The following is a 22004-nucleotide window of genomic DNA, read 5'->3' on the forward strand; positions in this document are numbered from 1 at the left end:
CGCACAGACAGACATACAGACATGGGCACACGCAGACAGAGAGACAGATGGACACAGGCACGCACAGACAGATGTGGGCACACACAGACAGACGCAGGCATGCACAGACACACGGAGACGGGCACATGCTGACAGAGAGATGGACATGGGCACGTGCAGACAGACAGACAGACACAGGTACACTCAGACAGACAGACACATCCACACATAGACAGACAGACACGGGCACGCTCAGACAGACAGGCACATGTCGACAGATGGACATGGACACACTCAGACAGACAGACAGACACAGGCACGCGAAGACAGACAGACGGGCACATATCGACAGACAGACACTGGCACACGCAGACAGGCTGACACGAGCACGCACAGACACACGGACACGGGCAGGCGCGCACAGACACACGGACACGAGCACGCACAGACATACAGCCCCGGGCACGCGCAGACAGATAGACAGACACAGACACGGGCACGCCCCTCCCGCTCTCCCGCATGCGCACTGGGGCGGTGTCGGGGATCCCGGCCCCCCCCCCGTGACGTCGCCGCGTCCCGCGCCGCTCCGGGCAGGACGGGGGGAACGGCACCGGCGCGGTGAGAGCGGGCGGCGCTCGGGGATGCGCGGGGCATGCGGGGGGCTCGGGGCTCGCTCGGGGCTCGGGGGATGCTCGGGGCTTGGTTCCCGGTGCGTGGGGGATGCTTGGTACTGGGTGCCCGGTGCGCAGGGGCTGCGGGATGCTCGGGGCTGGGTGCGTGGAGGATGCTCGGGGGATGCTGGGTGCGTGGGGGATGCTCGGTGCGCAGGGTGCGCGGGTTGCCTGGTGCGTGGGGAATGCGGGATGCTTGGTGCTCGGTGCGTGGAAGATGCTCGGGAATCGATGCTGGGTGCGTGCAAGGCTTGCGGGGTGCCCGGTGCGCCGGAGATGCGGGGTGCTCGGTTCTCTGTACGTGAGGGATGCTCGGTGTTCGGTGCGTGGAGGATGCTCAGTGCCCGGTCCATGAGGGATGTGGGGTGCTCGGTGTGTGAGGGGTGCTCGGTGCTGGGTGTTTGGGGGATGCTCAGTGCTGGGTGCCCAGTGTGGGGGTCTGCGGGGTGCCCGATGCATGAGGGATGGTCAGTACGGGGTTCCTGCTGCCTAGGGGATGCTGGGTGCTGGGTGCTCAGTGCCTGAGGGATGCTCAGTGCTGGGCACACAGGGAACACTGGGCAATGCAGGCTGCACACACAGTGCGTGGAGCTCAGTGCTTGGTGCCCAGCACATAGTGCAGGGTGCTCCATGTACCCCTTTTTCCCCCGTCTTTCCTGCTTTTCCAGCACGCTCCTCTCACCCTTGGCACCCTTTTGGGAGCCCAGCACCAGGCTGTGCCCTCCTTCACCCATGTATCCTGTACAGAACAGTCATGTGGTGGACACGCTGCCCATCAGGAGGTACCCACAGACCAGGGCTGTCTGTCTGTCCGTCCATCCAGGCACGCGGGGCCTGACTCTGCCCTCCTTGGCTGGGGCAAGCGTGGCTGCCTGTGCCACAGTGCACTGGGCAAGCAGTGGGGGGCTGTGCCTGCAGGTCTTGCTCAGCATTAACCTCAACTTCTTAGGACAGAGGGGTTTTGCAGCTGCAGCTCCTGTGGAGTGGCTGTGGAGTGCTCATCTTGGGGCCAGGGGGCTGCAGGCAGGCTCCTGAGCGGCTGCATTGGTGCCAGCCTGCCCAAAACACCATTCTCCCTGCTCTGCCTGGCTGTCACCGCATCGCTGCCCTGCACGTGGTGGGGGTGTGAGATCCATGCTATTTCTGTAGCAAGATCAAGTTCCTTGGGACTTGTGGCCGGAGTTGCAGTCCGTGGCACTGCTGGCGGTGTGGTCGCGCTGCTGGCAGCAGCGTGAGCTGGGCCACGGGCTTCCATGGGAAGGGTATGGTTTGCATTGTGCGCGCCTTTGTTCTGTCTCTTGCTGTGTTTATTTGCGTGCTCAATCTGTGTCCAAAAAACATCTCGCAGCTTGAAACCTCCTCACACATCTTCCTCTGCAAGTCAGAGCCCGGCCCCACCAGCTGTTGAGTCTGCGGGTGGTGGAGTCTCCCTCTGCACAGCTGCTCTGCTCGCTCAGGCTCGGGTACCGAGCAAGGGTGAGTGGAGACATTCAAATGATTTGTGCGAACAGGTTTCCAAATTTGACATTGCTTTTCTGGGAATGCTGCAGCGCGCTCGCGGGGAGCTTGTCAAGCGCCAACGCAAGGTTCAAATGTTTCCTCTGAGCGGGGTTTTGTAACAGTGTGCCTGACTGCAGCTCGTGCTCAGCGGCTGCGTGCGTGTGTGGCACCCAGCCGGGAACAGGGATGCTGCGCTGCCCGCAGAGAGAGCCAAGGGTCTGCAGGGCGCTCATGCAGCAAAGGCAGCCCCTGAAATTAGGGGGCGATTTCCAGCACTGACCTCTGTAACTGCCCAAAGGTCCATGTGTGAACCTGCAGGGGTGGAGTTTGAGGAAGCGGCTCATGGATCTTGCTGATGCATGGATGAACGCCCTCCCAGCAGCCTGGTGTTTTGGTCCAGAGCACTGAGCTTTCTCTGTTCCTGCGAGTTGCTTTTGGGCCTCTATGTGTGTGCTCAGGGGGTTGTGCTGCTCCTGCAGCTCTGTATTTCCCAGAAGACCGGAGTGTCACTGCTAGAACCCAGCTGTGAGAGCCAACTTCCATGCCTTGGTGTTTGGTGGCAAATCAGCTGAGATGGGGCAGCCACCACCGTGCTTTGGGTCCCCTCTGCCAAGCTGGAAGCCCCTCATCTCGGGCGAGCAGCACTGTGTTCCATGGTGGCAGCTGAGCTGGTCATGGTGCCACATGGGTTCTTCGTGGCATCTCCTGGACATCACGTGGCAGGGGGATAAGGGCAGGATTCTGCCCTCCACGCTGGCACTGTTGAGATGTCCCAGGCTGGGTGCATGGAGGCAGGAACTGCTGTGGAGTCTCTCCAGGATGCAATTTGCTGGTGGGCTCAGCAGAAGGATGAGCCAAGCTCACTGCTGTTTTCTGCCTGTGGGTTTTAAAAACGGTATTAGTAATTTCTGTCGCTATTTTAGGAAGATGCTTCCAGAGGCGGTTTGTATTACAGATACACTGCGCCTGCAGGGGCTGTGCGGGATGGCAGAAGTGCCATGAGCTGCAGTGACTGTCAAGAACAGTTCTGGAGAGAGAAAACAAACACCCAGCAGGTGGTTTCATTTGGCACCGTACAGATGCGTCTTCTGACCAAGTTGTGATGCATTTAGGAAATCTCAGCATCAGCAGAGCGGGTTTCTCTTTGGATTTTGCAGCTCAGCAAGTGTGCAGGCCAGTGGGGGAAGCATTCCTTGCTGTCCTCTGCCTGCTTTATTTCACACTATTTTACAAGCCTTTACTGTGCACAGTACTCCTAAACCCCTGTCTGCTCCCAGTATCGAAAAGGTTCTCCTCAAATAAACCCGCTGTAGAAGTGAATGATGCTTTTTGGCCCCTTTTTCATCCCCAGTCCATCCATTCTGGCTGGTCTTGCAGTGCGTGCGCAGGCAGGGCTGCAGGCTGAGTGATGCTGCTCGTAGAAGAGGTGCAGGGTGCAGGACGTCCCACCACGGAGCCTCCCTTGGCGCCTTGCAGGGTCTGCAAACAAGAACCGCTGAGAGCAGCAGTGGGTTGCTCAATCCTCCGCACTCGGAAATGAAGCAAGCAGCTGGTTCCCATTGTGTGTTCCCAGATGAGTGAACCCAAACTGAGACCAGGGAATCCACAAGTGGCTACAGGGTCGAGGTGCTTCTCCATGGAGGAATGACTGCTGTGTAGTCAGTTCTGGAGCCGCTGCAATCCGCAGGCTGCTGTAGTAGGACAGGGAGAAGCAGCTGGGTTTTTTCCAGTGCTTCTGTTCCTTCTTGACATTGGAGGTGGATCCTGCAGGGTCAGAGACCATTTCTGGCAGCGGTTGCACCCGGATACTCTGCAAGAGGGGTGGGAGAGCACCCAGACCCCTGCTCTCCAGGACAGCTGTGCTCACAGCTGGCTGAGGGCCATCACTGCTGGATGGCACGCAGAGGAAAGCAGGGCATACAGAGGAGAGAGGGCATGCAGAGGGTGGAAGGCATGCAGTGGCAGCCCTAAGTGGCCCAGGATTTGCAGATGTAAATGGCAGCAGGGAACCCAGAGCTCATAGCTGGGTTTCTGAAGACAAGAACTGAGCCGTGAAGCACTCGGATGTTCTGTTCAGGGTGATTTGTCTTACGGAGCAGCCATGCAGCGCACAGAGTAGCACAACTGGGAAGGACACAATTCCTTTTCTTCCATCCGTAGTTTCACAAGAAGAGCTTCTCCCACATCAAGGCTTGGTGGGAAGTCGTTGCACATCCTCACTGGGGGCATGAATGTGCATGAGTTTTATGTCCTATTGAGTGGGAGACCACGTATTCACCACTGAAATAGGTGCTGGGCAGCATTCTGTGCCCTTCCCCAAGTCACTGGCTTTATGAAAATGCCAGATGCTCACCCTTGTGGCAGCTGAGCCAGACTGGGTCGTGGTGGAAGACCGGGTACCCCAGGGCTGTGCTGTGCCAGGAGCCACAGGAGGCGAGGCAAAGATGTGCAGCGAGGGCTGTGGGAAATGGGGTGCAGCATCATTTCTTGCTCGCCTCGCTGCCTCTGGGGTGTGCAGGTCGCCCTCCTGCCCACATTACCCTCTCCTCAGCGCCTGCGGCTGCGTGATGTTGCTGCATGAGGAAATAAAATATTTTGATTTTGTTTCATAAGCAAATTTGAGGTTTTGGGGTTTCTCTTGCAGAAACAAACTTTTATTTGCAAATCACGATCTTTGTGCGTACAACAATGGAGCTTGTTGAGACTTAGAGTTTGGCACGTGGATTTGGAAAGTATTTTTTTGAAGATATTTAGTATTTTTCCTAGCAGTTCCTCTGCCTTCTGCTTCTCCCTGTTGTATGGAGAGCTTTGACCTGCCACATTCACGTGGGGAATCTTTGTTCATTTTCGGGAGGGAAGAGTTGTGTTTGCACTAAGCATGGAGACTGAACACGGAGGCTGCAAACTCTGACTCCCCCCACTGTGCAGCGCTCCCGTGCCCCTCTCCAGTGGGGTTCCCCGGGACCTACCCTGGGCCAGGGGTGAGGCTTGGAGAGATCCTGAGGTGGAGGAACAGCTCTTTGCATCCCAAGACCCCCTTCGTCCAGTGCTGTGGAGGAAGCAGGGTGGTGGAGGGAGCCACTGATCAGGGTGCAAGTGTGGGAGTGTGTCTGTCTGTCACTGTTGTCTGTCTGTCACTTCTGTGCTGGCTTTGCCTTAGTCTTTGTCCCCATGAGGCAGCGAATGCAGAGTAATTAAGAAAAGGTAAAGCTCTGTGAATTGAAGCTGCAGGTTGATTAATAGTCAGGAGCATCCCTTTGAAGTGCAGAGCTCTTGTCCTGTTTTGGCACAAGCGCTTCCAGAGCAAAGACTGAACTGATCTTAGGATATTAGAAAAAAAATCTTTACCAAAACAGAGGTGAAGCACTGGCAGAGGCTGCCCAGGGCACGTGGAGTCTCCATCCCTGGAGGGGTTCAAAAACCGTGTAGGTGTGGCGCTTTGGGACACGGTTCAGCAGCCACAGTGGGGTTGGGCTGGTGGTTGGACTGGATGAGCTTAGAGGTGTGTCCAACCTTAATGATTTGATGATTCTATGATCTTCCAGGTGGCCCCAACCATTGCTGGAGGGTCACAGAGACCCCTCCTACTCCTGCCTGTCCCTCGCAGCCCACAGCGTGGACCGGCGGGTGGGTCTCCCTTCCCCACCTGTACCCCCTCTCTCAGCTCAGTCTCTCCCGACCATGCTCTGTGAGCCAAGAGCGGGACATGGTGTGTCCCTTCCCTCCTGACTTTTCCAGAGCTTTGCTGGGGTTGCTGGCTTGTGCCACGTCACTGGGGTGGCCGTCTCCATTGCCACCTTCTGCCAGCAGCTTTCACTTTGGGCATTTCATAATTAATAAACCAGTTTGAGAGGAATGCTGTCATCTCACAGAGAGGTTGGCACAAGTGGATACTGTGGTTTCCATCACCGGATGCTAAAATGCCATTGCTGTGCTTGGAACCAGAGGCGGGCGGAGTGGAGATGCTGTGAATTGGTGGGATTTTTGTTATTTGGGGAACATTGTAGCATTGAACAGGATAATAAAATGGTTTTCTAATCATAACAGCCTTGAGGCAATAAACAAACAGTACATTTGTGCTGTGAAACGTCTGTCAATTCTTTGTTGATGTGATTTAGACCCTGCTAAAGCAGGCTGGCACGCTCTGCGTGCATCCCTGGCCAGGCTTTCTGGGGATGCTGTGCCTGGGTGCTCGGCTGGGAACACACTTTGTGGTTCAGAGCTTCTACCTCGCAGGCTTTTCTGGGCAAGAAAGGTGGTATTTGAAGCTGATGTGTGCTGCCTTAATCCCTGAGACATCAGATTCTGTTTGTTTGTTTTTCTAGATCCTCAGCAGGGAAAATAAATTCCCCCATGTCACCCCCAGAAGGAGGGGTTTGTGTTTTGGGAGAGAACTGGTCTTGTATGAACCTCGCTTGCCCTTGCAGGTCCAAGCCAGCGACCTCTGGGCTGCAGGAATGGGGTGGTTGTGGTGGTGTTGAGGAGCAGGAGCTGCACCATGGTGGTGGGCTGTGCCGTGGGACTATCGTGCCGAGCTGCTGGGGTGGCTTCTGCATCTGAGCATTGCTGCTGGAGCCACCAGTAGAAGGTGAAGAGGGGATGTTCGGGAGCCAGCATCATTGCAGCAGCTCTGGCTGGTGCATCGTGTTGGGTGCACTCAAATGAAAGGCAGCGGGGCAGGACCTGCGTGCCCTGCAGCTGCTGTGGAGGTGAGCTGAGACGGATGGATGGGTGCAAAGATGCAGGCTTGAACACCCTCTGTGTGGTCTGGGTGCTGAGATGAGTGCCTAAACATCTGCTCTTGCAGCCTTTTAACTATTGCTTCCCATTTCACTTGGGATGGTGTCAGCAGTGCAAATGCAAACCACGGTGCTGTTTGTTCTCTTTGGCAATGTTCAAAGGGAAACAACCCTGAATGCACTAAAATGAATGTATTTTTACTGGCCTTGGCTCCTGATTCCTCTACATATGCCTGGGTTTGTGGCCTGCAGTGCATCTTTAGCTTAATAAGTCATAGAATCATAGAATAGTTAGGGTTGAAAGGGACCTTAAAGATCATCTAGTTCCAACTCCCCTGCTATGGGCAGGGACATCCCACTAAATCAGGCTGCCCAAGGCCCCATCCAACCTGGTCTTGAACACCTCCAGGGATGGGGCAGCCACAACCTCCGTGGGCAACCTGTTCCAGTGTCTCACCACTCTCATGGTGAAGAAATTCTTCCTAATGTCCAGTCTAAATCTGACCCTCTCCAGTTTATACCCGTTCACCCTCATCCTATCCCCATGAAACTTTTCAAATAGCCCCTCTCCAGCTTTCCTGTAGGCCCCCTTCAGGTACTGGAAGGTCGCTATAAGATCTCCTCTGAGCCTTCTCCAGGCTGAACAAGTCCAACTCTCTCAGCCTGTCCTCGTATGATTGTCCTCGTATGAACAGTCATAACTGTTCTGCTGTTACGTTGCTGTTCTTGAAACTTGGGGGTCTGAAAGCAACCTCTTTTTGGTTTTGAGTGCTGTAGGTGCTGTTGAACTGTTTTGTTTCATTGCGCGGAGAAGTGGCCTCTTCTTTCACCACCCAGAGCCTCAGGCTGTTGCTCGCCTCCAGCAGAGGTTTCCTCAAAGCTCCTGCTCTGCTGTGAGCACCTCCAGTATCAATTGTCGTGGGCAGCAAACAGCAGCATAGGTTGGACTCTGCTCCTGCAGGCTGGCCATTCCCACAGGGACCGATCCTCGCTGCTGGAGGAGCAGGTGAGCACGAGCTGTGGGTTGTGCAGTGGGGCTGACGCTGCTTTTGGGCAAACCTCAACCTGTGCCATCGCCTCGGCTGCCTCCGCGGGTGCGCAGCAGGAGGCAGAGGTTGGTGCTGGCTCCACGCTCACTGACCTCATGGGAAATGTTTTCAAATGCGTTGTTCAGCTTTCACTCTAGCTGCTTTGAAACTGAAATGGAGAAACACCCCGTGAGTCTGCGTGCCAGCAGCCCATCCCTTCCTGCTCCTCGCCCTCAGCCCCAACTGGCTCTTCCCAGCTTTCCTCTCCTGGGGCTCATTTGGCCCCTTTGCTGTTTGCTGCTGCCTCCTCAGGATGGGAGCATCTCCGTCCTGCTAAAAGAGATGCTTTGGAGTCCTTGGGGGTTTTGAAACACACATTGAATTGCAACCAGGAGAGCACATCTGCATTTGGCTGCAGAAGGGCTTTGCCTGAGCTCAGGTTGATTCGGCAGCAGTTGCCCTCAAGCACGCTGTGTTTATTTTTATGTTGCGTGCCGTGTGTGAATTGACTGGAGACTATCAATTAAGCGATTACATTTTGCTGATTTGTAAAGAGGCGAGCTTGATATGTTGGAATATTTTTTTGCTGACCACAGCTTCTGCTGCTGTTCCACCGCAAAGACAACTGCAGTTCCTCATCCTTTTATTCAGCAGCAACAATTTGAGCTAAAATTTTCCAGGCCACACCTCTGTCTTTTGGGGAAGTTGTAGTTAATAACCATAATTTCTGGGACTGGTTTAAAGTAAAATGCATTTTTTGATGATATTGAGCTCCTTGTAGCAACTGGGTTGGCTGTTTGCTTGTAACACTTTGCTGCTTTTAAATAATGGGCTTAAGGCATTGCTTCATCACTGCAGATTGTGCACGGCTTCTTCACTCCAGCAGCCTTGGCTGTACCAACACTGCACTGAGCTGCTCTCTGGGTGCACCAATAACGTACTGAGCCGCTCTCTGGCTGCCCCAACACTGCGCTGAGCCGATCTCTGGGTGCACCAACACCGTGCTGAGCCGCTCTCTGGGTGCACCAACACCGTGCTGAGCTGCTCTCTGTCAGTGGTGGTGGCTTGCCTGTTTCACAGCCGCAGATGAAGGAGGTTGTGGAGGCTGCAATTGTTTGGTGCTCACTGTTGGTGCTCAGTCAGCCGTGGTGTCCACCTGGCTGATGCAGCAGCCATATGTTTGCATGCCATGGCCCCACACTGCGGTGGGAGGAGTCAGGAAGGAAGTTTGCAAGCGTGTTTGTATATGTGTCTGTCTGTGTGTGCACAGGCAAAAGCGGGAGCCGTTTCCGGAGCAGGGTATCTCAGGGCCAAGCTGTTAAACCACCTCCGCTCTGTGCACTGTATCATTTGTGACACTGCAGAAGCGCATTTGGGGATGCAACTGATGCTGCACAAACCTCATCCATCTCATGGTCAATGGAGACCAGGCTAGGGTCAAGCAGAAAGCCTTGCAGAGAAGGAGGGTGATGCGTGCACCACAGATAAGTGCTTGCAAAGTTCCTGCTGGGTGGAGTTTCCCTCTGGTTTCTCATTAGTGCTGAAGTAGAGGGGCTGCGTGACGTTGGGTGGCAGCTGGGCAGGAGAGGAGGAGACTCTTGGGTGGCTGGAATAACAATTAGTGACCGTACTTGAAATGTTCTCGAAAACATCCTCTGAGCCTGAGATGCTGTTGTGCGTCAAGGAGGAGCCAACTGCGGGAAGGACCTGGCTGCAGCGGCCCCATGACAAGCCCGTGGTGCTGCACACGCTGTGAGCCTCGGAGTGAAGTGCCATCCACCTGCCCTGGATGGATCCTGGCCCATCCGCGTGCTCTGCTGGCCCCGGACAGCAGCTTTGCTTGGAAACATGCTGGGACGCGTGCCCTGTGCTGCTGCCCTCCCCTGCCTGAAGGAGGGTGTCCTACCTACTGCGCTACTGGTAGGACGCAGGCAGGACTCCTGCACTGGTGCAGTCACTGGGATGCTCTGTGCTTGCAGGACAGCTTCAACCGAGGCGGTGTGGGCTCCTCAGGATGAGTGCCATCCTTGGGAGTGCAGGGATTGTGTCATTGTGGGAAATCAGACATCCAGACTGATGCTGGGGAGGGACTTGGTTCCCTCCGTGTTGTGAGGGGCTGGTGCTGCTGCCTTGGCAGGTGGTGAGGCTGGAGACTGCTTGGTTCCTTGGGTTGGAGCCAGGGAGGTCCTGGTAGCGTGGGCATCTCCTAGTTTAGAAGTTGGCATCCCTGTGACCCCAACTGGAGGCACGAGTGTGACCTGCAGACCTGGGGACGCCCCTTCTCTTGCTGTTACTGGTTTGGGGACACTGACCATAGTCTGATTCTTGCCCGATTTCAGCATTTGCACCAGTGCCTGCAGCGGGTGCATCTGGAGCGGCTTCCTCTGGGATGGGCTGTTACGCCGGTTGCAATGGAAGCGTGCCATGATCGGACTGCCGTCCCTTGGGTTTTAAGCATCCCAGCTGCTCCAGTTCCCCTGAGGCTTCTCCCTTCCAAGAGGCTTCATTTCCTAAGCGAGCAGCCGCCTTCCTGCTTCCCTCGGTTTCTCATTCTGTCTGAGCCCTGGGAACACTGCCGTGGTGGAGCAGTGCTGATGGCCGAGCTGCAGGCATCTGGCTGCCACTGCCGGCCGTGAGCCGCAACCACCTTTCCCCTGGGCTTGGAGGGAGGCTGTGGGCAGGAGGGATGCGTGTGGCAAGGGAGGTTGCCAAGGAGGAGAACATCTCGTCACTGTCCACAGATGTCTGTAATAAACAAATCGACGCTATGGCTTTTTTTCCCCATTAGGTATTTTTGCGGCCACCTGCGTTTCAGCATGAAGCTCAGCTAGCAGCAAAATGAACATACTGGGGGAAGGTAAGTGCGTAAGGATTGCGGCACCAGAGCGGTTGGTTCCCCTGTGACGCTGGTGAGCATTTCGTATGCCTGTGCACACTGCCACTGATGCCCCGTTAATGTTGTATTGCCTTCACAAGCTGACGAGAAACGGTTTAAGCCTTGTTTACACTGATGTGTGATCAGCATGCAAAATAAGGAAGGCTTCTGCCTGTAGGACCTCTTGTGTCCTTGTTTGTCACTGCTCTGCTGTCACTTCCCCACCAGCTCCTATGCTCCCCCGCACTCTCTGCTTGGTACCCTGATCGCAGTTGGGGATGGAGTCACTGGTTGTGGGTCACAGCCCGTCCCTGTCCTGCAGTGTCCAAGGTGCATTTGGAGGATTCAGCCCAAGGTCGGCTGCTGGCGCTTTGATCTCTGCTCCCTGTCACCAGCTGCAGTGGTGCCATGATGTTGGAGAAGCCCCTGAGAGCCCCGTAATTCCTGCCGGAGTGGGAAGCTCCCAGAGCCAACTTGGGCATCTGAAGGACTCAAAGGTTGTCTCTGATCAGACATCTGTGCTGCCTAATTATGCCATGATATTTTCCTGTGGAGGGAATTACCTACCCGCATTCTCTCATAGACTAATTAGCCCCATAAATTTGGGGGAATTCTTAGTGGAGGGCGCACAAAGGAACTGAAAATAAGCTGGGGCTGTTTGTGGTTGCTTGGCTGCGCAGGGATGCTTGGTCAGCCCACCCAGTGGGGTAATCCCACCACTGTTTGTTCTGCTTCAGCCTGCTGAGTGCCCACGCGGGAGACAGAGCGGGGCTGCTCTGCTGAAGGGAGCACTGGGGTACAGCAGCAGGGAGAGTCCAGAGCAGGAAGGGAGAAGCTGTGCTCCCCAACAGCCATGGAGCACCTCTCCTATGAGGACAGGCTGAGAGAGTTGGGGTTGTTCAGCCTGGGGAAGAGAAGGCTCCAGGGAGATCTTAGAGCAGCTTCCAGTACTGAAAGGGGCTCCAGGAAACCTGGGAAGGGGCTCTTGATCACGGAGGGCGGGGATAGGATGAGAAGGAATGGTTTTGAGCTGAAAGAGGGGAGATTGAGATGAGATCTTTGGGAGAAATGTTTTGCTGTGAGGCTGGGGAGGCCCTGGCCCAGGTTGCCCAGAGCAGTGGTGCTGCCCCATCCCTGGAGGGGTTCCAGGCCAGGTTGGATGGGGCTCGGAGCCCCTGATCCAGTGGGAGGTGTCCCTGCCCATGGCAGGGGATTGGAACTGGATGGGCTTTGAGGTCCTTTCCAACTCAAAGCATTCCACGATTCTCTGATTCCTGGTGCTGCCAGAGCAGGGTTGGTACCGGTACCACAGGCTCTCCCCAGCCTCCTCCTTTGCCCAACAAACTGAGGGAATGCTTTTGTTCTTCTCTGGCGGCACTCAGACCGGAGCTGCTGGGAGCATCTTAGTGGGAAATGTTCACTGTAAGCCGTTTTTGCGAAGAACAGAGCACTTCTGTGCTCCCAGCCTCCTTTTTAAACTGCAGATCTTTCCTGCTAATTAGCCTGTCTTGGTCTACATAGCCCTAATTATTCCATTTGGCCTTAAATCCTGACTGCTCCAGCTACGATGTGTTCAAATGGATCTTGTGGCATTTGCAATTATTTTTAGGGTGAACTTTTGAATATATTTACATAACTAAATCAGATCAAGATAGCAGGAAGAGGCAGATGAGCCCTTTTCTTTTTAACGCTGAAAAAAAATGCCAGAACTGTTTGTTGTTCCCTCTGATTTACATCTAAACAAATGGGCCTGCATTTGACTTTTTGACTTGTCTGTGGTATGTGGGCATGCATTTGAAATGGTTTAACCTTAACCAAGCGGTGGGTCAGGATGTTAACAGCGGTGCTGAATTGCCACAAAAGTACTTTTGGTGGTGATGATCCTTTGCTGCTGGGATGGGAAACGCATGCCTGGCGGGGCAGAGGCACTGCCTCGTGTCCTGGCAATCTGATGGTTTAAACACAAGTGGATAAAAGCGCAGTGAGTGGATGGTAAGCGGGTGACCTGGTGAGCAGTTGACCACCATTCCAGGTAGGTGGAGTGGAATGTCAGGGGTTGGAAGGGAAACGGAGCAAGCCCTCCAGCATCTGGTTGCTTGTGGGGCTGGCTCTGGTGGCAGGTAGGGCAGGGAGGCTGCCTGGCTCTGGGGCAGCTCCCCTGCTTGCTCCCTGCCGCAAAGGGGCTTTGCACCACCCGCTGCTGAATGTTCTCTTTCACGGAGAGATTCGAGAGGAGAAAAACGTATTTTCTGAAGCAGTTCTTTGGACTGTCAACAAAACAAAACGCATGGACGCCCCGTTCCTTCCACTCTATTCAGCTCCCACCCCAGCCACATAACCACAAAGGACTTGAAATCCCTGGGTGAGCCCAGGGGAGGGATTGCAAAACCTGTGCTCACAAATGGAGCAGAAAGGGGGAGGGTGTGAGAAGCAGTGCCAGCGTTCCCAGGAGTCCCTCCCAGGGAGACGGCACAGCAGGGGACTTGCAGAAACTGCTGCCTTCCTGCTGGGGATCCTAGCGAGAGGCAGAAACCCCCAAAAGCCTTAATGCCAGATGAAGCCTTCAAGGATTTTTGCATAAGGTCAGTCTCTGGAGGAAGGGCATTTAACGCTGACTGTCTGTTACTGTTAGCCTTCAGGTGGTTTAGTATCTCAAAGCGTTTCATTCGAATGGGTAACAGCTTCTCCTGACTCAAACCCTGGAAATTTGCATGAGGTGCTTTTGTTTTTCTCTTATTTCAGCTTTTCCCCCTCCCCTGTAACTGAAAATGCAGGAAGGCGGCAGGTGGCAGAGAAAAGTGAGAGGACAGTGGTGTGCTGAGCTTGGTTCTGGAAGGAAGGAGAATTGCAGGGTGGGTTTGGGCTTTGTCTGAGATGGAAGAGACTCTCAGTAAAGATTTCTATAGGGATGGACATTAGTACTCATGGTCTCCCCTCTCTGAAACATTCCTGGAGCTTTATTGCAGCTGTAAACCTGTGTTTCTGGGTACAGAAACACTCCAGAAATAATCTCTTTGGGTGTGCTCTGAGATTGACTCTAATTACCTCCTGGGTAGAAGGCACCTACTGCACAATTAGAAGTTGCTGATAAGTGAAAGAGATGATGAAAGCCTGGAAATGGTGTCAGCATCCTGAAAGACAAGGGAGCCAGGCTGGATGCTGAGATGTTGTAGGAGCTGGGCAGGATTGTGGATCCTGCTCCTCTGACCTTGCTGTGTTTTTCTTGCAGATGCCCGTTGGGTTGAACACTTGCTAGCGGAAAGCTGAAGCGTGGTCGCCAGCCTGTGCGGAGAAGAACAGAATGCGGGTCACCATGAGGAGGGTGTTACTGGTAGTGGGCTCGGTGGTCGCCCTGATGGTGACTCTGCACCTCGGCCAGCAGGTCCTGGAGTGCCAGCAGGTCCTAAGCGAGAGGAGGCACAGGCTGATGAGACCTGAAAACGAGGAGCTGGTCATGATGGACTCCAACCACGTCGAGTACCGTTACAGCAAGGAGATGCCCTTGATCTTCATTGGCGGGGTCCCTCGGAGCGGCACAACACTGATGAGGGCTATGCTCGATGCCCACCCTGAGGTGCGCTGCGGAGAGGAGACTCGCATCATCCCCCGCGTGCTGGCGATGCGGCAGGCCTGGTCCAAATCGGGGCGAGAGAAGATGCGCCTGGATGAAGCGGGGGTGACGGACCAAGTTTTGGATGCCGCTATGCAGGCCTTTATACTGGAAGTGATTGCCAAGCACGGCGAGCCAGCCAGGTATTTGTGTAACAAGGACCCCTTCACGCTGAAGTCTTCTGTCTACCTGTCCAGGCTGTTCCCCAATTCCAAATTCCTCTTGATGGTTCGAGATGGCCGAGCTTCGGTCCATTCTATGATCACACGGAAAGTGACGATCGCGGGCTTCGACCTGAACAGCTACCGAGACTGCCTGACCAAGTGGAACAAAGCCATCGAGGTGATGTACTCACAGTGCTTGGAGATTGGGCGGTCCCGGTGCCTGCCCGTCTACTACGAGCAGCTGGTTCTGCACCCCGAGCAGTCCATGCAGGCCATCATGAAGTTCCTGGACATCTCCTGGAGCGACACGGTGCTGCACCACGAGGAGCTGATAGGGAAGCCTGGTGGAGTGTCGCTTTCCAAGTGAGTGTCTCAGCTCTTGCCTTGGCTTTTTGAGGAGCATTTTCATTCCTCGAAGCAGGCAAGGCTAAAACTGGGGGCAAAGATGCACTGCCTGTGGTTATGTATGCTTTTTCAGGGGCAGAGGTAGCAGCACATTCAGTTTTGCTGCATTAGGTCTCGTGTTTCTAAGTAGAAGGTGGCTTGAGTGCTATCAATCTGTTGTACCCAACACAGCAGCTTGTCAGGCGTGGATTTTAGGAGCAGGTGACTGCTTCATTCATCTGTCTTGACAGTGCAGAAATTGTTTTGTTCTCTAATTTGAACAGAACTCCTTGCTCTCAAGTGAGAGCTCCTTAATGCCTCTCTTCTCCACTCCTCTCTTCAAATACCTCCTTACTGCGAGTAGTTTTGCTGCTAATGAATGGCTTTTGGTGGCGAGCAGCAATTCTTGCTGGGTTTGATGCTGATATTGCAGAATAAGAGAAATAATACCTGCTCGGTGGAGACACACCCCAGCACTCCCTCCTTGCTGGCTGTCTCCGAGTGCCAGGAGGGTGCTTGCCTTCTCCCACCTTCTTCTTCTCTTTTTTTCTTTATTTCCTAAATGGAGGCTTAAGTCTAACGAGGCAGTGGTGTAAGGGAACCCTACAAGCGCTCTGTATAAAGTGCTCATGCTCGAGTGGTGAAGGAGGCTGTGGATGCAGAACTGCTCTGTTTCTCCAGGATGGCTGTGGGTGTGCGGCCAGGCTTTGCTTCTCTCTGTGCTGAGACACTGTTCTGGACAAGGTTGTGCTGCCTGTGCCGTAGCAGTCAATAACTGGGATGCTCTCGCAAGGCTCGGGCTCCGCAGCCTCTGTGCATGTTTGTCCCTCTCAGGACACTGCGTGCCATGCAGGGTGTGGTTTACTTTGGCTGGAGTCAAGCAGGAGGTTGCTCACCCCAGGCCAGCGTCCCACCGAGCACAGGGTGCAAAGGAGGGGCTGTACCTGTGAGAAGCTTGTTCCTCAGGGTGTGGAGGGCAGGGAGCGTGGCCAGCAGGGAGCACATCCCAGTGCCCATACCCCAGGCAGACCAGGATGGCAGCTGTGGTGTAGTTTAGAGAGGTGTGGGCACCTTTGATGGCTGAAGCAATCATTTCCCCAGGGCTTTTAGCACTATTTGCTCAGCATAAACCTTGCCAAGGTTGCGTAAACAGAGAAGGGTTTGGACTTTCAGTGGAGTTGTGTGGTTTATCTGTTCTACAGACCACATGTCTTTGATTATTTTGCTGTAATGAGCAGAGGTGTCCTGATAACACCTCAACCCCCATGCAGGATGGATCCACTCGTACAGGGGGACTCAGCCTCTGGGGCTGTGGAAACCCTTGCCAGGATCTGCTCGCCCAGAGCAGGGCTGTGAGGGGAAAGGGGCTGCCTCGCTATGCCTCGTGCTGGCTCTGCCCCAAGGGGGACTCAGAGGGTGCTGAGCGTTTGCACCGCATGGATGTCTGGGGCATTGGGAGCAAAATGCTGAGTTGGCAATGAACCTAGCTGCAGGCTGCTCTGTCTGAGCCCAGTACGGGTGTGAAATCCAACTTTAGTGTCTTGTTTTGGTTTTTTTCTTTATTATTTTTCCCCAGGATAGAAAGATCAACAGACCAGGTTATCAAGCCGGTGAACATGGAGGCGTTATCTAAATGGATCGGGCATATCCCAGGGGATGTGCTGCAGGACATGGCCCACATTGCACCGATGCTCGCCAGGCTTGGCTACGATCCCTATGCCAACCCGCCCAACTACGGCCACCCCGACCCCTTAGTTGTCAACAACACGCACAGAGTGAGTGTCGCGGCCACGGGGAGGGAATGGTGCTGTGGGTCTCCACACCCCATTGCCCTCTGGAGCAGAAGAAGCTGCTGAACCAAATCAGGAAAGAGCAGGGGAGCAACAAAACGCTCTCTTCCTTTCGGGAGACTGTGAAGAACAGATGTGCTGTTACACTGAGTTGATTTCCAAGCAGACGCATGCAGTAGATCGAGTCTGGCGTGGCTCAAACTGGTGATGTTCCCTGTGATTTTGTGGTGGTTTCGTTTCTGCTGTTGTGGCAGATACAGACTTGTCCCTCCCTGACCCAGCCCTGCTCTCCAGCCGAGGCGTGGGAGTTCCTAGGGTGTGCTGATGTTCTGGATAACATCACAGCTGTAGGCACTAGATATGCCGGTCTGGTCCCAGGAGAGCACACAGAATGTGCTGTGTCCGTGTGTCGCTCACCAGCCACTCCCATGGTCCCATGAGGAATGCGATTGGAGGCGAGTAATGCATTTGGGCAAAACGAGAAGACTTTTTTTTTTTAGAATATTGACTCACGTTCCAGGAGCAGTGCTGGAAGGAAGAAGCGGCAGAGCCACAGGCAGCAGTTACTAAACACAGGGAGTTTCTCATGCTTTGGGGTGGACTAGTTCCTCCCAGCCTGAGGCTGGACCCTGCAGCCCCCTCAGCTTTGCATGTGCTGCCCGTGACGGTGCCCTTGGGTGAAGTGTCCCTTGTCATGCTGGTGGGAGCAGGGGAATGCCTGCGGTACGACCGGTCCCCGTGCGGATCATGAGCAGGCAGGCAAGTAGCAGCACTGACCTAGGAGGCTGGAAGAGCTTCCCTGGAGCTGGTCCGTGCTTCAAGTGCTCTGATCTCTAACAGCTCCTCCTTGCTTTCTCTGCTTGCTGAGATCTGTTCTAGAACGTGGGTGATTTAGGTGAACACCTGCCCTGGGCAGGATTAGAGACTTTGGCTCATTGATATGGGTCTTTCACTGCTTCTTAGGGTGAATTTGAAGAAATGGCATGATGGTAAAGATTGAAACACTCTCCCCTCCCAGGCTAAGAGAAGGAACCATAAAACTGCTTGTGCTGGTTCCCTGTCCCAGCAGGATGCCGCTCCCTCTCTTTGCTTGCAGTCAAGAAAGAGCAAACCTTCTTTTGTCCTAGTATAACACCACAACATAGAACAAACAAACACCCATCAGGGTATTTCATTTGGTTCAGGGGTGCTGGGACACAGGATGCAGTCAATGACGTGGACTTCATAGAGCCACTACCCAGAAGGGTCACTCTGCTTTTCTCTTTTCTATAGGTTTTAAAAGGGGATTATAAAACGCCAGCCAATTTGAAAGGTCATCTGCAGGTAAGAGTCTGCTGTCCCTATGAGCAATTTGCCCTGTTTTGTTAATCATGGGTGTCTTGTCCCTTGCTCCCTCTTATCGGCCTTTGCAGGCTGAGCAGCCAACTGTGAGATATGTCGTTGCTCCAGCATGGGGATCCATGGGGATGATGTGCCTTTCCTTCCTGTTGTGCACCACGCTCACCCTCCCATGCTTTCGGTTTTGATGTTCTGTATATTCTGTGCTCCACAGACACTGCTCATTCACCTCTGCCACCTCCTTCATGGTCTGCTCGTGTTTATGGTTTCATGATGTGGCGTTCTGTGTTCACTCGTTAGACACTTGAGTTCTTCATTCTCTTACTTCCCACTTTGCTGTCTGTTCTTAAAGTTTCCCTTGTCCTGGGTCTTGGCTGCCTTTAGGGAAGCATAGCTTACCTGATTAACAGGTTACACATAGGTCTTCCAGTTCTTGTCCTTAGGTGATTCTGTTCAGGTGTCGAGAATACACTCTGGATTTCCCTCCCTAAAAAAGCAGTGCATGAAAACAACTAATAACTACATTTTGTAATGCAGAGCAGGCTCCAACAGCCATTGCACATACAGTTTGAAAAGGAAAAACAACTTCTTGGCTCTCCAGAAAGCTCTGTCTACACAGTATGGAGATGCAGTAGGCTGGTTTTGATCGAAGGTGCCAGGTTTTACCTGCGCACCATATGGTCTCTCACTGTATCACCAGTGTCAGGTGAGACAATGCAGAGCCCAAGCCCGGACTGAGGAAGCTGAGCTGCTGGTGAAGTGGCTTTCGGTGCTAGAGGAGTCACTGGTGATTCCCCAAGGTTTGCCTTGGTTTGTGTTGAGCGAATGGTAGCAAAGCAAGAGCTGCAGTCTCATGGCTGCGGCTCCTGGCTGCTGGTTCTCTGTCCTGCTGTCTGTGTCCTAACCGTTTCCTTTTCTTCCTGCTGGGAGCACAGCGGGAGTGTTTTGAATTACAGATGGTGGCTTAAAGCTGACCCTTTTGTGTCTGGGTTTTTCTAGGTGACTCAGAACACATCATCTTCTCACTAAGAAAATTAATGATTTCCAGGTAAGATCTTGTAGTTCATTTTGGGACTCAGGCAAATCTGCCTGCATTGCTCCGGGTTAGCATTTTGCTTGTGTAATTTCTTGTGCTTGTGGATTAGCTGGGCTGCTCCAGGCACACTCATTATGCGAATGATCTCCTTCACAGTCACTTTAGTTTTTCAGAACAATACTGTTACGTGAAACGATTTGTCAGAAATTCTTTTTCTGAGCTCTGGAAACAGGCTGGCTCCAGCAAAATCAAAATCGGTCACTTGGGAGAATTCTTACTGACTGTTCCCCTGGGGAGCACAGAAACGGGATGTGGAAATGTGTAGATGAGCTGAATTGCTGCCCAGATGTGTTCTAGGACGTGCTGTGGACCCGTGGAAGGGAGGATAAAGCAGTTGCATCTGCTGTCAGTTTGGAAAAACAGAGCTGCTACCCTGGGTTTCTGCTCCAGATACAATTGTTGATATGTTGGATGTTTTTTCTGTCTCTCTTTTTAGCTGGCCTTCACACTAAAGCATAAAATGCCATTTTTCTTACTAAAAATGACCCTTTAAAAACTAATTTAGTAAAGCCTTTTTACCCCAAATATACAAATCCCAGTGAAAATACTCGTGAGAGCCCTTTTCTCCCTGCTACCCCATATGCTCCCCGGTGGTCCTTGTCACCTGGACTGTAAGATAATTTTGTGTAGCCAAAGGGATCCTGCAGAGGAGGAGGTGGACAGTTCTTACTGCAAGAAGTATCTATTAGAATAAAAATGACTTGAAGTCAGAGCTGGATCAGAACACCTAACTTACTGGATGCACACAGGGCCTCTGCTTTGAGCATCCCTGGAGGTGTTCAAGGCCAGGTTGGATGAGGCTTTGAGCAACCTGATCCAGTGGGAGGTGTCCCTGCCCATGGCAGGGAGTTGGAACTGGATGGGCTTTGAGGTCCCTTCCAATCCAACTCATTCCAGGATTCTGTGCAATTCTGTAATTTCTATATAAAGGCAGTATATTGTGCTAAAAAAAATATCAGAAGCATTGAGTGAGAATAGGAGTTGTGTGCCCGTATTCCCAGAGCTCGCACTCTACAGCTTCCTCACAAGGGAAAGGAGGAGTGGGTGCTGAGCTCTTCCCTCTGGACCCAAGGGAATGGCAGAAAAATGCAGCAGAGGAGGGTTAGGCTGGATGTTAGGAAGAGGTTCTTCCCCCAGAGGGTGGTGGAGCACTGGAACAGCTCTCAGGGAAGCAGTCATGATGCCAAGCCTGACAATATTCCAGCAGCATTTGGCCAACACCCTCAGCCACACAGTGTGAATGTTGGGGTTGTCTTGTGCAGGGACAGGAGGTGGAAGGGGCCCACAGGGATCATTAAGTCCAACTCAGGATATTCCATGATTCTATGATCCTGCTCCTGAGTCTCTTTCTCTCTTCCAGAATGCTGCAAATGGCCTTTTGTTGTCCAACAAAGAAGAGTTTGCAATGGCACCAGTGGAAATCGGTTATCCAAGCATATTGCTTGCTAATACTATTGCCAAAATGACTGCTCCACGAGGAATGTATTTGCATTTATTTGCAAAGGCCAAACGTTTGACAGGCTGGATCCCCGTTGTCCGCTGTCTCCGAGCGCTCCGTGGTGGAAGCACCTGTGGGAATCCGCACCAGAGGGAGTTGGCGTGCAGCCGGAGGAGATGCCGTGTGCTGTGGCCAGAGGACTCATTAGGTCGCGTGTAGATGTCCGTGACACCGTTCTCTCATGGCAGGATCAGCGATCGCTGCCCTGACCCTGTCAAGCCCTTGTCATGCGAGTGACCCCCTCCCCGTCCCAGCCCTTCACTGTGACTTACAGAGGCTATTGCAGAGTTAATATATGAGCCCGCCCCCCTCCCCGCCTCCTTCCTTTGTTGCACATCATTAAACTATTGTTTTAATATTGTATTAATGGGAAAAGGCTGCCCAGGGAGGTGGTTGAGTCACCTTCCCTAGAGGGGTTTAAAAGGCAAGTAGATGTTGTACTTGAGGACGTGGTATGGTGGTAGACTTAGCAGAGCTGGATCGATGGTTAGACTCAATAATCTTGAAGGTCTTTTCCAATCAAAACCATTCTGTGATTCCATGGTTTCAATCTAGGATGGGGTCTGATGTGATTGAGAGGAGCCCTGCGGAGAAGCTCTTGAGTGCTGGTGGAGGAGGAGCTCGACATGAGCCGGCAATGTGTGCTCTCAGCACAGAAAGCCAACTGTGTCCTGGGCTGCATCCAAAGCAGTGAGGGAGGGGATTCTGCCCCTCTTCTCCACCCTGTGAGACCGCACCTGAAGTCCTGTGTCCAATTCTGGAGTCCCCAGCATAAGAAGGACATGGAACTGTCGGAACAGGTCCAGAGGAGGGTATGGAGATGCTCAGCCCAGCACTGAGGCTCGCCCCCCACCACCAGCTCACAGTTGCTGGGTGTCTTCAGACCTTCAGGCACAAAGAGAGAGGAGGGTCAGGCAGTGCTGTGCTCTCTGCAATAAGGGAACAGCCCTAAAACACGAATGGCGAGCTCCAAGCTACTGTCTAGGGGTTGCTTTCCTCCAGAGAGCAGCAGCTGCTGCAGATGCTGCACCGACCTCAGTGCATGGCAGAGTCGGGGGTTCAAAACATGCACAAAGCTGGGGCTGCATTTGCTGAACTCAGAGCATGATGCAGCTCATGGAGATGACTCAAGGGCTGGAGCACCTCCCATACAGGACAGGCTGAAAGACTTGGGGTTGTTCAGCCTGGAGAAGAGAAGGCTGTGGGGAGACCGTAGAGCAGCTTCCAGTGCTGAAAGGGACTGCAGGAAAGCTGAGGAGAGGCTCTTGATCAGGGAGTGCAGGGAGAGGATGAGGGGGAACGGTTTTGAGCTGAAAGAGGGGAGATTGAGAT

General features: G+C 53.5%; 1 protein-coding gene across 7 annotated transcripts; it reads left to right on the top strand.

Annotated features, from left to right (window-relative positions):
* The first annotated feature begins 508 nt into the window (after positions 1-508).
* TPST2 (tyrosylprotein sulfotransferase 2) lies at positions 509-21035 on the top strand. Of its 7 annotated transcripts, none has more exons than XM_054082402.1 (8): positions 524-597; positions 10706-10774; positions 11115-11289; positions 14022-14929; positions 16527-16725; positions 18013-18063; positions 19078-19126; positions 20535-21035. In XM_054082402.1, exons 4-7 carry the CDS (start codon positions 14094-14096, stop codon positions 19105-19107), a joined length of 1116 nt encoding a protein of 371 aa, XP_053938377.1. In that variant the 5' UTR covers positions 524-597; positions 10706-10774; positions 11115-11289; positions 14022-14093; the 3' UTR covers positions 19108-19126; positions 20535-21035. The 7 variants fall into 7 exon arrangements, with proteins under 7 accessions (XP_053938375.1, XP_053938377.1, XP_053938376.1 ...); XM_054082401.1 differs by lacking the exon at positions 524-597 and adding an exon at positions 9602-9837; XM_054082400.1 differs by lacking the exon at positions 11115-11289 and having other exon boundaries at positions 509-597.
* The last annotated feature ends 969 nt before the right edge of the window (positions 21036-22004 follow it).

This window comes from Cuculus canorus, chromosome 17, assembly GCF_017976375.1.
Source record: "Cuculus canorus isolate bCucCan1 chromosome 17, bCucCan1.pri, whole genome shotgun sequence".
In the NCBI taxonomy this organism is placed as follows: domain Eukaryota; kingdom Metazoa; phylum Chordata; class Aves; order Cuculiformes; family Cuculidae; genus Cuculus; species Cuculus canorus.

Excerpts from the sequence above, each read along its gene's own strand:
- TPST2 (XM_054082400.1), top strand. The coding sequence starts at position 14,094 with ATGCGGGTCACCATGAGGAGGGTGTTACTGGTAGTGGGCTCGGTGGTC. Across the intron at positions 16,726-18,012 it reads TTGTCAACAACACGCACAGA|GTTTTAAAAGGGGATTATAA; the intron begins GTGAGTGTCGCG and ends TCTTTTCTATAG. Across the intron at positions 18,064-19,077 it reads ATTTGAAAGGTCATCTGCAG|GTGACTCAGAACACATCATC; the intron begins GTAAGAGTCTGC and ends GGGTTTTTCTAG.